This window comes from Falco naumanni, chromosome 7 (genome assembly GCF_017639655.2).
Source record: "Falco naumanni isolate bFalNau1 chromosome 7, bFalNau1.pat, whole genome shotgun sequence".
NCBI lineage: Eukaryota > Metazoa > Chordata > Aves > Falconiformes > Falconidae > Falco > Falco naumanni.
The window spans coordinates 71,154,942-71,170,113 of record NC_054060.1 but is presented as its reverse complement, the minus strand read 5'-3'; the positions used below and the strand labels follow the sequence as shown (position 1 = coordinate 71,170,113).

The following is a 15,172-nucleotide window of genomic DNA, read 5'->3' as shown; positions in this document are numbered from 1 at the left end:
TACTGAAGAATGATTCAGAAGACACACATGGCTGCCAAGGGCATATTTTTTTTAAAAGAAACTATGATGTTTCTCAGTCAAGGGGTAAATTAAGGGGGGGGGGGGGGGGGGGGGGGGAAAGCAGTCTTTCTTCAGGATTCAAGCACTTGTAGAGTTGTAGGTGTGTTCTCTATGTAATGTATTAATTCAATATTCACCTGTGGAATAGTACTACCTCAGAGAAAATTGAACTCTCATCACCCTCATTTGCTTAATGTTGTTTTATCTCCCAGTTCCAGGAGCCATTACGTCAGACCACCCTTCTCTTTGTTTTGCTTTACCTGGCTTCACTTATTGCATCAAACAATTTGTTGGTAGGAACACCTTTCTATCCACACGTGCAATCGGGTGCAATGACACTTTTAAAGTAATACATGGACAGAAAACCTTTCATGCCCGGGACTACCTTGAGATTCTCTTTTTATCTTTGCCACCAAACAGTCTACCCTGACGTGAAGCAGCAGTGGGTGCAGCAGTGGGTGCAGCAGTGGATACAGTTCCATCCTGCAGGCTGGAGGCAGGCTGCACGGGCTGAGGATAAGGTCAGAAGAGGGCTAGAAACGCGCCAGGCCCTCCTAGTAACTCTGCTCTCTGCTGGGATCGGCGCAGCGACGGCATGGCCCAGAGAACCCACTCCTCACCTTGGCCAAACACCGCTGCCTTGTTTCACCATGGCTGGGTCAGTTCATCTCCCTTTATGACATTCCCATCAGGCATACGAGGGAAATTTGAGGTGGCGTGTTACAATTTGTTAAGCATTTTCACATCAGGCTTCAGGAATTGCTTTTTACAGCAGTGCGGCCGGCAGGGTTTCTCGGCAAAGGCTGCCCCTAGCCCTGGCTTCATTGGAACCTCTGGGCTCCCAATCTCTTGGAGTGTTGCTGAAATTTAGGACAGAGGAAACTGCCTCTGGTTGTGCCAGGGTTGGTTTACGTTGGATATGAGGAACAATTCCCTCACGGAACGGGTGGTCAGGCACTGACAGGCTGCCCAGGGGGGCATCGCCATCCCTGGAGGTGTTCAGAAACCGCGCAGCTGTGGCACCTGGGGACACGGGTTGGGGTGGGCTGGGGTGACGGTTGGGCTCGATGGTCTCAAAGGGCTTTGCCAACCTCGGTGACGGCACGAAGCCCCGCGCAGCTGCCGCGGCCGCCCGCCCGGCCCGGCGAGCCCTGAGCCCCCTGCGGTGAGGTCCCGCCGCCCGCCAAGATGGCGGCCCTGACCCCCGCTTCCTCTTCCGGCCGGGTTGCCATGGCGCTGCCCCCCCGGCCCACCCTCCGCCCTCCCGCCGCCGTGTGTTTACATCGCGCAGGACGAGCCGGAGCCCCAGCGCCCGGGGACACGGGGACGCAGCCGGCCGCCTGCCCGCCCTCCATCCCCGCCGGGCGGCGCTCCGGGAGACGCGGCATGAAGGTGATGCCGGCGGCTGGCACTGCGCGGGGGGGGGGGTCCCCACGGCGGGGCTCGGCTGGGCCTGGCGGCTCCTGGGTGGGGGGCGAGGGGTCGGGACTGGGCCCGCGGCGGGAGGTGGCGGCCGCTCGCTCTCGTAGCCGACGTACAACTTCCAGAAGCTTCTGGCTTCGTGGGGGATATGGTGCCGCTTCAGGGAACCGTCTCCCCTGAGGGATTCCCTCCCTTTGCGACTCCATCACGAGCCGGGCCGCTTGCCGCGGTGGGGGAGGCTGCCCGCGCCCCCCGGGCCGGTGCCCGCGGGAAGGGGCCCTGCCCCCCAGGGCTCGCCCTGCTGGCGGCCGGGGTGCCGTGCGGGTGGGCTGCTGCCCCCCCAGGGAGCGCCGGGGAGACCCTCGCCTCCCCCTCCCCCCCCCCCCCATTCCCTCTGGGAAATAATTAGGATAGAAACGGGCCAAAGCGTTGGCCCTTCGGCGCGGGGGCTGGCCGGGCTATAAAAGTGCTAACATACTAGCTCTGGGTTGAGAGGTTGTCTCTTGGGTTGTGTTGGTCGGGAGTCAGTGGTGCCATGGTTTTGTTTTTCTTCCTGTTATGTTCTGTCTCTTTAATTTGCAGGTGTATGGCTTTTGAAACGGGTCCCTCTTGTTAAACAATCTAAAAGATGAGGTACACTTGACATTCCCTGTCTCCTGAATTTGTATAGCACTTAAAAAAAAAATAATAAAAATTATTGATCAGCTAGATGGTAAGCTGTTTGAGGCAGAAACAGCGTGTGTAGCTATGGTCTGCACCTGTCCTGATGGAGACATTTGGCTCAGGCCTTCCTCCGAGCCTCTGAGTGGAGTAAGTATGTGTTAGAAGTTCCCCAGCTTGTGCAAGTGTCGGGTTCTGGGCAGTGCACATGTGTTGGTCGCTTGGGTTAACGATCATCTCTGCTCAGGGGGCTTTCAGCCATCAGTGGCTGCACAGCTGACAGATGAAAAGAAAAGGGACGGTTTCTGAGTACATTAAATAAATATATTTCAAAAGAATGACTCCTCCTATGCAGTGTTATTTTTTTTTTGTTCTGCATTTGTTCCAAGCGTTGTAGTAAAGAGTAAATTTTTTTCTTTTTGGGTGCATGTTAGTTCAAATAGTGTGGGACAACAAAAAACCACAAATGAGGCGGTTTTTGGTAAACATTGCCATGGCTCTGGGTGAGTTGTTGACTTATACTGCAAAACAAAAACTTCAGAGTGCTGGTTGAACAGTACATGCAGCTTGAGGCCAAAACTGAGAAGATTTCCTTCAGCATCTGTTTTATTGCATACAGAGTAAACAACTGATTATTCTTGTTAAGCCCATTACTTCTGCTGAACCTCTTTTGCCCTACTAGAGTTGGGAAAGCTTGTGGCTCTTTTAGATGGGCTCACTTAAAATACAGTGAAATGTGAGTGGAGTCATATTCTGATTGCAAAAAAAATGTGTGTTTGGGGAGTGAGTGTTTTTTAGTGGTGTCTTTTTTTTTTTTTTTTTTTTTTTTATCCAATCATTAGATATAAGCACTCTGCAGAGCTTTTCATTATAAAAAGGTTCATGGTGCTCTCTCTGCCAGGGTACTTTCTTTGAGTGTATGTTTCTTTGCATATGTGCCACCTTTTGCTGTAGCAGTTGCCTCAGTTTTTGCTGTATAAGATCATTGCACATGCATGATTCAAAGTCTTAAACGAGGGGCAGGGATAATTACACTTTTAATTGACAAATGGAACGCATCAAAATGTGCACAGGCTTTTTTACTCCTTAAAAGGGTGAGGAAGGGAGAAGCTAGCGGGAGGGAAGGGTGCTGGTGTGGGACCTGGGTCTGAATCCCTTTTATGGACCTGCTCACAAATAGTTCAGTGTGACTTCAAAACAAATCAAGGTTTAAGTTGTTGATGATTGCAGGGAATACATCAGAACCAAGCTTTTTGAAAAGTTGTCTTGCCTGTTTCTCCCTTAATTGTTGTTACGTCTTGGGAAATTTGAGTTTGGGTATTTTTAGCAGTATTAGTTTTGACCCTTTCTCATTGATGCTGGCTAGCAGGTTGCTGAGAAGGCAGCGCTGTCCAAGTAAACCAAATTAATGCTAGCATGTGTAAAGCTGGTCTGCCTGCTTGCGGGAGGGAAGAAGCAGGTGAAGAGAAGTGGTGCCATCGGGGACTTCTGCTGTGGATGTGATCCTTTCAGGATCCGTCACGAACATGATTGTTGCTGAGGCAACTAAAGCTTGATGTATTTTATTTTTAAGTCAGTCTATTAAAAAGATAAAGTAGTGTGGCAAAGTCATGCTTTAAAACTTGGGGTGTTGAAGCTGGATGGGATTCAAGATAGTCTTGACGTGTACTTTGCTTCTGTTCCCATCTCTTCGAAGCAACGAGCAGTGGCAGTCCTGAAAGGCAGCATCTCTGGGCCCTTTCAGGCTATGCAAGGTATAAAACTGGTTAAAGCCCCTATTTCCTGCACTATAGCACAGGAGTGAGAGGCAATCAGCTTGAAAGTAGACTGTTCCCATATGTTGGAATAAATTAGCGGTATGTTTTGAATATACCAAGAGCATTTGCTTTCCTTCAGGGGCAAATCCATCTTGACAGCAAGGAGATACAACTTTTCAGGCTGCATTAGGAGCCTGGGTAATAGGTCTGTCAGATGGAGAGGGCAGTTTCATTCATTAGGGGAAAGGAGAACTGTAGGGAGATGATCAAACCGCCTCCCATCCATCACGTTGTCAGCAACCAATTACTGTCCCACAATACAGTGTGTTTCCAGTATTATTCTGTTGTGACAAAACACTGGGTTTCTCAGGTCACGAGCAGCACTGGAGAATGTGCTTGCGAAATTGTTAACAAAACCTCTTATCTTCAGCCAGTGAGGGAATGGGGGCGTTGAGATAGTCCCCCATGGCTACATGGTACGGCTGCTGCTGCAGTGAATGCTTCTAACACTGCTCCCGGCACTGTGCTAACTTAAATCCAAAATCAGAGGAATGAAGAGCATTTCAGTGTGTCAGGTTGTATTGAAGTTCTTGTTTGGGAAAGTAAGCTCAAGATGTGATTTCAATTAAGTTGCTGCTCCCCTTTTTATTGAAGTGATTCTCCAAAGTAGAAAGAGAGCTTGTGATACTTCGGCATGTGCTCACATTTAAGTTATGTATTTTGGGATAAGACAGGTGTCATAAATGTGACATTTTCCTTTGAGAAACTTACAGCTGTATTTACGAGAACGAATGTGAACTTATTGTCTATAGTTCTGTTTTTCTGACTGCCTGTGATACTTGGTGTTGGCAGATGAGTCCTAGAGATCAGGTGAAGGCAAGGTATTTTGAAGATGAGGCATCAAAAGTTACGGAAAGCGTACATAAATAATTCTCTTGCTTGTATTTACAAACAGCTCTTTTCCTGAAGGATGCCATGGATTGTCCTGTCAAAACTTGATGTATATGTAACTTGGTTTTTTTAATATGGCTGATCCTGTTCAGCAGGGCTCTTGACAGTTGAAATGAAAAGTACTTGGAGAAGGAACAGCTTATAAAACCGAGAAGAGACAAAAAGTATTACTTTCTGTGGAGTATGTAGTAATCTTTTTTTTTTTTTTTTTTCATGGTATGTAGCCCTAAATTTGTTACAGGAAGCAGGAGGAGAATGAATGTAAGTGATCGAGTAAAAGGGAACACAGGCTGTATATGCTGCAGGTAATTCTAGCTTGAATAGTTGATGACAATTGGTCACATCTGGTTTTCTTTATTGGTAAACTACCTTGCAGACTTTCTGGTGTTTTTCTTTTCCCAGTGTTTCAGCTGAGTTTCAGAGAGATGGGAAGAGGTTACATGCCGTCAAAATCCTGGGAAAGGTACATGCTTACATTGGTGAGGCCAGTAGTAGAGTTCTTAAGCAGTTTCTTCAAAAGAAATGTTGTTGCTGGTTGAACTTACTGGAAGTCACAGAAGTGGTTTCTGCTTGTGTTAGCAAATGTTACAATTTTAGCACTTCTGCAGAGATGCCTAAGGCCTAGTGCAATTTTTGGGTTCCTTTCAATCTAAAAAAGCATTTTGAATGGAGCAGTTACCAAAAACTATTGCTGCCAGAATGAATTTTTACTTTTTAACTTGGGTTACTTGTGTTCGTAATGATGAAGTGCTTTCTCTATCTGAGAGCTGTTTAGTTTTGCCGAGTGAAGTTACTCCGGTTGGAATCTTGTATACAGCAAGTTGTGATCCATGTTACGCTTCTCGCCGTTAGTGTGGGAAAATATGAGATCTCTGAAGCCTGAAATAACAGGGGCATTATTGCTGGCAGTGCTTCTGGCTGTCAAGTTTAAGGCACGCGGGCTAGGTGTGGAACTGGAGAGCTTGGTAGTATGAGAAGATGTAGTGTTCATTCTGTAAAGTAAATACTTTATCTGAAATGTTTCTCCTTCAAAACACAACCACTAAATGCACAGAACAACAAGCAGCACTGATCTAAAAAGACCTCTGGAGTTCATAACTCATTTGTATGGAAGGATATACTTAACTACTAACCCATCAACAAAATCAATTTAAAATTTGTGTGTTAAATATATCGTATTACAATCTTCCAGCTAATTCAGAAATGTTTGATGTTTTGCAGAAAATGCATTCTTAATGAAATAAGGAAACAGAAATAAGTTCTGGATTGAGTAAAATATTTTATATTTTACCTCGATTTCTAGTGTTTATAATTACTTTTGGTGCTTTTGGAGCAACTGTTTGACTTCAAATAAATTTGCAGCTTCCCCCCCCAGTTTTAAAAATTGAGATTAAGATTTTGGCAAGACAGCTTTGTGTTTCAAACTGTTCCAGTGATGCCTCTTGTGACTGTCTTTTATGGGGGAGTGCTCGTGCTTTTCAAGCTGGGTACACGCTGATGTACTTTGCATTCAAGTTTTGTTGTAGAAATTACTATGTTCTAGCTGTAAGAGCCCTTGAAAAAACTAGTTAGATTTCCACTCATTAAAGCTAAAACAGTAGTTGTGGACTCTTAAGGAAATAAATGCATGGAAGTCGGGTAATTTGAGTAGGCCATGTTACAGAATACTGCTTAATGTATCACATCCTTCCATCAGTTGCTGGTTTGTTGGTTTGGTTTGGGTTTTTTGTTTGGGGTTTTTTTCTTTTTCTTTTTGAAATTGTGGCCCTACTGAAGGTAATGGAAAGAGACTTTCTAAATCTCTAGCATAGTTAAGATGATCTTAATGACCTCTTGTTGTATAGGCCTATATTATTAAGTAAAGGACTTCTCATTTTTATTTCGGATGAATGTCTCATGCTGTCTGCAGCTTTCTAGACTGGTACTTCCACATCTTATAAGGAAAGGGGAGAATATTCTTTCTGCGGAGTGCGTTATTATTTCTTTTAAGTCTGAGCTAAAATGGCATTAATCATTAAATCAACCTGTCAAGGACCAGGCTGGAGAAAAGTAAATCTATACTACGTTTGCTAATTGTAGTTACGTAGAATGTGCAATAGAACTGCAGGCCATTAAGTCTTATTCTTGCTTGGGTTTAGTCCGCCAGCTCAGCTGTCTGAATGAATTTTTTTTTCCCCCTGGAGTTTTTGTTGACAGGCAGTGAATGACTGCCAGGATGTAGGAAGACTTCTTCCCACTGAAACTGCCTAAATCAGTGAATGGTCAGTTATCAGTATGAGTTAATTTGTATTTTTTTAGATATCATTATTGGTAATTGTTTAATTGTTTTCCGAATGGTTTGCTGTGATGCAGGGTCATGTTTTCGTCCTGCATCATTCTGTATTGCGCTCCTCTGGAGAGTTCAGTGTCTGCTGGGTGTTTCTGTAACAACTGCTTTTCCCCATGTAATAGGCTGCTCCAACTTTAACAATTGCTAATGCTTCAGTTATGCTGTGCAGTGACACTTTACCTTTGTGAAACTTCTTTTTTCCAAACAAATGCAATTCAGCATGGTCAGGTTTTTTTTAATGTAAACAGTATTCTGTGCAAGGCATACCCTTCCTTGTGGAGGTAGTAGTTTAAACTAGCATTGACAGCAAATTATGCAGCCTCTTTTGGGGTAGCTTTTCAGTCTATGCGCTGCTGCATGGTGTCCTTTTGATAATTACACTGGTTAACCTGCTTGAAGTGAGGAGCGTTCTATTTGGGCCAGGTCAGTAAATGATCAAACGAAGCGTAGTTTGTTTGGTTTGATTTTTGAAAAACACTTTCTTTCTGAGCTAACATTGAATAATATTGAATAACATTGAATAATAGGTAAAATTCAGATGGAAAATAAATGGTCGATCAAGACAAAATTCAATACAATAATTAATTCAAAATCCAGAACTGTCTGACCTACTGCTGAGTAGACTGTATTGGCTTTTTTGCTGTATAAATGCTGTTATCTGCCCCATATAAAATGTGAGTGTAAAAAGTGTAAACCAAATTGTTTACTAGCTTGGTGAATGGAGAAGAGATTGTGGTGTCACTAGTGCTGTTGAAAAGTTATTTATGCCAAGTAAACGCTAATTAGGATTACTCGCAGTACAAAGTTGTTCTATTGCTGTAGAAAGAGGATTTGACTCTTCTGCTGAGAACAATAGAACTCAATCTTGATTTGGGATTTGCAACATTAAAACTTGCTCTCGTTGCTTCTCTCCTCCAGTCCTGTTGTCAAGACAAAAAAAGTGTTGTTAAAAATCGTAGCCTCCCTAATGTGTTTGTCCAAATGCAGAGATGAGTAAATAATCTAAGCAACTTCTCTAGTTCTTACAGTGTACTTTGAACAAAGTGCTATAATTTTACACTACTGTCATCCTCAGCAATTCTATTTCTGTACTTTACTTTAGTGTTCCAGGGAATTTATAACTGCAACTCAAATTCCCCTTGGGCTGAAACCTGGCACCGAAGCTCTCATTATGAGCTAACCTTGTTTTGCAAAATTAAAAGCAAAACATCCATCAAGAGGCTTGCTTAAAACTACAGGAAAGCGGGGGGGAAAAAAATGTTTATGGTTGCAGATCAATTTTCTTCCCTCTGCAGGAAAAATCCAGCCAACTTTGGAAACCCCTGAGGTGTGGGTGTGCAATCAATAGCAATGGCAGATTCACTGGAATGTGCCTATTACATTTAGAAAATTTTAAATGAAAGTCTTATTTTTTTTTTAATTTCCCAATATGCTAAAATTCATTGCTGAAGAACAAGCTGCAGCTGCAACAGATACCTATCTAACAAAGGTACAGTGATAGTCCTAAACTTGTTTCCACTGTCTGCGTGGGGTTATCTGAGCAGTAGTGGGTAAGAAGATGGTTATGTGCTTCAGCTGAAGTTAAAGTACCTGTAGCCCTCAGCTCCCTAGGAAAGGGAGTCGTCATGTTGATCTACCTACTCAGCGTATGCTTGTTAAAATTTAAAAAACAAAACAAAACAAAAAAAAAAACCAACACCAAAAACCCCACAACCCCTTGTTCTCTGTAGGAGTTGAGGCTTCATGGAGTTGTGTAGAAGCAGAAATGACATTCTGAGGAATGGAATAATTTGTTTAAACATGAAGTATCAAAGATAAGTTCTGAGAAACTTCATAACAGTGATTGGATAGAGATCCCAAATGAACACTGTCATTAGTGATGGCATTGTAGGAGGTCCTGATGAAGGTCAGCTTCATTGTTACTGCATCTGGCAAGCTCTTTGGCATCTGCATATGTTCAGCCCAGTCCGAATATGTTATCATCTCTCACCTGTGTGGAGGAATTTAATCTGGGATGAGAAGAGCTGGGGTTTTTGTGGTTTTAGGAGGGAGCAAGATACGGAAATGTGCAGGAAACTGGTTTTTAGTCTTGTGGGTGCGCAATAAGCATTCTTTAAACATAATGCAAAAATAGTCAATGCTTTTACTAAGATGCTTTAAAAATAGTTTCCCAAAGCACTTAAACTGGTCTGTTCTTGGGGATTACTTCGCTTGTTTCTTCCCACAGAGTCTTGTAATTCTTTAGGGGTGCATCTAGCCTTTGTAGTTATCAGTTAAGATGTTTTTTAAAAAAGGTGTTGGACCTGTGCTGGGAAAGCTTATGAGTGGAATCACAGATGTGGAGGGGTGAAGCCTGTGCTGCTGATAATTTTCCTGTGCTAAATTGCTTTATTGGAATTGTGCCTACATAGAATACCAGGTCTGAAAGTCAGTGTTAGGCAGAACAGAGGACATGTGATTTAGGGTGGCAGTTGAAGGCTTGTGTAGAATGAAGTGGGTCTGACCTTGTGGGCTCTTAAGGAGAGGATCTACGAGGAATGAGGCAGTTTTGAACAGTGAAAGAAGTGAGAGTCTAGGCTCAAGTCCAGAATGGGACTGAACGTGAAGATGAATGTCAGGAAAAACTAGAGTAAAGTGCTGAGGAGCAAGAATGGAAATACGAAGAACTAGGTCAGGAAATAAATACTATTTTCACTTGAAAATGCACAGGGAACGTAGTAGCTAAAGCTGTGGATTTTAAAATAATTTCTGAAGTGTAGTCTCAGAACTGAGATGCTAAAGTCATGACTGAGTTTTATATTCCTCGAGCTTCAGTTCTGTAAGGCGCAAATGATTACTAATAAAATTCAGTATATGGAGAGGAGTATTCATGTTTTGGGTTTTCTTTTGGTTTTGCCTGCATGGGGGATTTTTAAAGAATGCTGTGTTTCTGGGGGTTGGGTAGGAAAGGGAAGAAGGAACAGAACTGTAAGATACATGCCTCTCCTTGTTTGAGAACAGCAGTAAAGTATCTACTAGTAGTCATAAACTGAAGAAAACTTGGAAGTTATTTGGCTCCAACTCATTCAGTTTCAGTAATAATTTTTCACAGCATTGATTTTTTTTTTTTTTTTAATTTTGATCCCCACCCCGTCACCCTTTTTGGCCTTTGTTTTGGGGTTTGATTTTTTGCTATTCATTAGCTAATCCTGGCTCAGTGAACAGACTGTACTTTGGTTTAAGATTATATACCGTATATTAATGTAATGCTAAGTAGAAGAGTAGAGTCTAAGAGGCAGTCTAAAAGCAGTGGTGGTGCAGGGTAGGGTTTTTTTGCTTGTTTCAAGATGGTCTGTAGGGACTTTTTGGAAAGCTTAGTTATTTCCAGTGTTGCCTTAACCTGTTGGGGCATCTGCAGTGACAGACTCATGTCACTGTTGACTTAGGAGCACAATGGGCCTGCTGTTGGGGCTGCTGCTGAACTATGTGGGTTTTTTGAGTACTTAATACTCTGCTGAGGCTGAGATAGTATAGGCTGTTTTTATGATTGACCATGCTGAAATCATTTGTTAATACAAATGTGGTGATAAATGCAGCTCTCTGTGTAAGCATCATAAATGTAATTCGGTACCTTGTGGGAAATACTGACCCTCACTGGATAGGAACCTTCTTTCTGCCATGCATGGATTTATCACAGCATATGTAAAATATAGTCTTTAAATATACTGAAAATACGACCATATCACTGGAGTTCTGGGCAGAATTATTCTCAAAAGTATTGTATCCCACAGAAAAGCATGAGGTGTAGTCTGAAATTCTTGTAGGTGATTTGTCACACTTGCTTAGTTTGGTACTGGCAGTCCTCTCAATCCGTAAATACAATGAAACACAGTACAAGACAACAAACAAACGCTAATTTACCAGGTCACAACAGCCTGCAATATTTGAGTTAATCTGTGCTGTAAGGTCAGTAGTCATGTAGTATGATCAGAACATAGGTTATGTTCCTCAGGCAGTTTCTGTGAGAATCCCTGTAGGTTTTTCTCTTTATTTTTATAATTTGCTGTGTTTATACAAAGCCTTTCAGCTTCCTTGTAGTTTATTGAAACTGCTGGGAGGGACAGTGTGAGCTACCTTGGAATTGGCACATCCATAACTTCAGTTTTATTGCCTCTGCTTGAGTTGACTTGTTTCTGGTCAGCTTAGATCTTGTTTGAAAATACGACTTTTAAAAATTGCCATTAAATCTTAATAGTGCTCGTAGTCAGAAACTCATCAATTGCTGAAAGGAATTGTACGATGTGCTTGCTTATGAGAGCAGGGACTGTCTCTGGAAAGCCAAGAGGTTTTTCTTAGTTATATGTTCCTAGGCTCTGCACCATAACCTGACTGTTCCTGTAATAATATCTGTTTAAATCTGTGCCTTTTCAATGGCTCTAGTGAGGACTGGAACCACATTCTCAATTAAAATGGCTATACAAACCCTAAATAATTGAAAGAATATAGTGCAGTTAATAATCCACTGATGTTTCTGAACTGTTGACACATCTTCCTGCATCCAGGATGCTCCTAGAGGGAGCATCGAAGCACAGACAACATCTGCGTGCATTACTTCTACCATGGCTGCAGCTTAAGAGGATTATTATGGAACTGGTGGACACTGCATGGCTGTTTATCTGCAAAGCCAGTAACTTAAGCAGATGTGTGCATCCCATTCCCCTTGTCTGGCAAGGATCCTTAAGAATGAAAAAACCCAAATGTAACTGATGCCTCATTCTCACAATAATAGTGTATATAAAAAAAATAGTGTTGAGACCAACAACTTAAACTATAATGTAGTTATAAATCTTCTTAGAAGACAATTTCTTGGAATTTTTGTTTGCTGTAGGTCACTGTGCTGCCTGAACTGCAGACAGCTTAAGTATTGGCTACCAAGCTTGCGGCAGACCTGGTGAATTAAACTCAGCAGATATAACTGAAAAAGCAATGGATGTGCTAATGTAAGATGCAAAGCCGTTGTAAAGAGACTTTGTAATCTTGTTAATAACGTGTCAGTCTTTGAGCCTTAAGTATTACTGTTAGATAGAGATGAGAGAACCTAGGATCTCATCTACTGTTAAGTTTTACGTTTTCATTCCTTAGGGGAATTCCGTACCAACACTGTGCATGCTTACTCACTGGTCTAAGTTATTACACTGAGAATGTTTATATATTATGCTGCCTATGTTACAGGTGATTATATATAGTGATAAGATATCAATGAGATAAGAACTTGGGGTTTTCTATAGAAAACTTTTCTAACTTTATTTTAGGAACTGGGAAATCTCAAGATTTCAAGGTTCCTTGCAAAACAATTCTTGGAGAACTTAAGTTTCTGGTTACTTGATATGCCATGGGAATCTAGACTGTGTTTCAATTTTTAAGTTTTGAAATAAATAAAAAAGCAGGTTTTTTTTTGGTGTTTTGGGAAGATTCTCCAAAAAATGTTGTGATTGGTTGCTTTTGAGTAGTGAAAAAAAAATCTTCAAAAATTCTGGCCATTTCTGTTAGATACGAAGAATGTTCTGTCAAAGTAGGAATCTTGCATTGTGTATTTTAGTTCTGTGGGATTATAGTAGCAAGTGATAAAGTTTTGAATTGGAGGGACGTAGGTGATGGCAAATAGCATCTCAGCCGTGGACTTTATAGTGTCAATAGTGGGCTCTGTTTTCCTCGCAGCTGGAGTTTTTAATACTAGCTTAGTGCTGAGGTTGACCGTCAACTCAGATAAACCTTAATTTCAGGGTAAGTATTGTCAATGTCAATTGTCACCATACTGGAGAGTTGTACTGCTAGTGAACACTGAGTTCATGCATGAGGAAAGAAGCACCATAACGCCACCACTCACTTTTGACTGCATTTTGCATCCTCTTTGCATTTATGTAGATGATGCATTTATGTAACCCAAAGGATCGTCACTATCATGGACTGTTAATGGGAGAAGCCACTGAGCAGGTTTGTCTCATGGAGCAAAGTGAGACTACTGACTATTTTGAAGAAGGAAAGATAATGTTTTCCTTAGCGGCTTTTCCTTAGTCCCTGGAAGATAGGTTATCTCCTTGGGCAGCATAGAGTTAGTAAGGACTTAAGCTTCACCTTGTGCGGAGGGTTCTGTTACTTTTTTTTGAATTAAAATTATTTTGGTGTTGCAAACAACAAAGTACAGGCAAAGGATTTGGATTCAAGACCACTTCTAGTTTACGAGTTCTTATAGTGGTGGTTCAGGAATGTTTGCAAGGCAAATATTGGCACCTCATGTCCTACATGCCTACATCTTCTGTACGAAAACAAATGTTCTGATTTAGTTTACTAATGTAGCCTTGTCTTCTCCTTTCTCTCTCTGTAGCACTAATGGCTGTGAAAGAAATATGTATAAATGTTGCCTGTGGTTGATGTAGAAACTTACTTAAATAAGTACCGCATATTCAATTCATTGCTAACATCCACAGTTGTTTACTCATTCTTAAAATCTAGATCATATTATTTAGGTGAAGTGAGGAGATGGTTAGACCTCAGTGTTGATAACTGATTTCTGGGTTTGATTTTTAATTGGAATAAGTCAGGCAACTTGCTACTTTCTCATCTGTACCCTATGGTAATTTTTTTTTCCTCCTTTCCGTGATAGCTACTGCAATGCATGACTTAAAGTTTGAACTGCTTGCTGACCAAGGCCAGGCAGTATTGATACCAGGTGTTTTTAAATGAGAAATAGGTAAACAGCTTAGGTAAAGTTTGCATAGTTGTGGATGGCAGAAATCAAGATTATGATGGTGACGCTATCACAATAGACTTAATACTTCACCTGAGTGATCTGTTTTCCTTGCTGTCAGACTCTTGAAAACAATGTTTTTGTGATACTTCTTGTTTTTATGTCCATTTCGTTGAAAAAAAAATGGGGAATGGATGAAAATGTAAGCTACTTGTGCAAAGTAAAAAGTATTTTCATGATGTGAAAGATGAGGAAACGGAGAAAGTGTGTGATGCTGTTGGGGGTAACCTTGCAGTCATAATATGAAGATAAATACTGCAACTTCAATGCCGTGAGTGCTTTTTCTTCCTGAGTTCATAAAATAAAATCTGACAATTGCTGATGTACCAGTTAGCTGGGTTCTGTAACCTTCCAGCTGCATATGTTAAAACACACCTTCAGATAGTTCAGACTGCAAACCCATTAATATTTTCAGGGTGCACAGAAGCCTGGTTTCCTAATGACTGCCAAGTTTCTGATTTCACTCTTTACTGTACTGCCATTCCAAAAGAAGAAAATGGGTTAGTTGGATTTTGTTTCTAAAGGAGCTCTGCAGCTATGCCTGGTGTTCACTCTGCTGTTATTTTTTATTTAAAGCTGAGGGGGGATGTGGGGTGGTGGAGCAGGAGGGGAGGAGGAGCAGCAGACAGTGGGGCAGTGTGATTTTTTACTTTGGTAGTTTGCAGCTGAAAAAGCAACTACTACACCTTTATAGCTGCACAAGTCATGAAGGTACTGTGTGTGCAAAGTCAGTTCAGCAGCCTTAAATATAAGTGAATGCTCTCTACAAAAAGTCTATGAATCTGGTAACTCTGCCTGCATCCTTCCAGAGCAGCATTGCAGGCTCTTCCTGAGATCCTGAAGGCTGGAAAGTGTAACTGCAGAACTTCGGAGGGCAGTCTGGTAGTTTTTCATGGGTGGTTAGTTTTGCGTGTTACACGTGCAGCAGAAGTGCACGCGTAGAGGCATGTAGGGGGAAAACTGCGTGGTCAGTGGACCTGGGTGGGTTTGAAGATTGTAAAACCAGTTTGGTTTGTTGTCTTTTGAAAAATGAGGTGTGGGATCATTAGTACAACCCATACTGATCTCCTGAACAGGCCACAGACATTTCAGAATCTAGTCTTGGTAACACAAATCAGAGATTGGATTTTTTTCCCCTGGAAATTCCAAGTGATGCTGAATCTGCTGTTGCCCTTGGTAAATGGAGATTTGAATTTATTGTTGCAT

General features: G+C 42.0%; 1 protein-coding gene across 4 annotated transcripts in view; it reads left to right on the top strand.

Moving 5' to 3' along the window:
* Positions 1–1,269: 1,269 nt before the first annotated feature.
* LOC121091396 (transmembrane protein 263-like) overlaps positions 1,270–15,172 on the top strand; it is a 201,073-nt gene continuing 187,170 nt past the window's right edge. The window contains exons 1-2 of one of the 4 annotated variants that reach the window (XM_040601105.1): positions 1,374–1,452; positions 2,065–2,115. Coding sequence is in view for 2 of the 4 variants with exons in the window: in XM_040601101.1 (XP_040457035.1) it covers positions 1,291–1,452 (162 nt within the window). In the remaining 2 variants the exon portion in view is untranslated. Of the gene's footprint in view, positions 1,453–2,064; positions 2,116–4,399; positions 4,475–15,172 lie in introns of those variants that run through there. The other 3 variants (XM_040601101.1, XM_040601104.1, XM_040601102.1) reach the window with 3 other exon arrangements.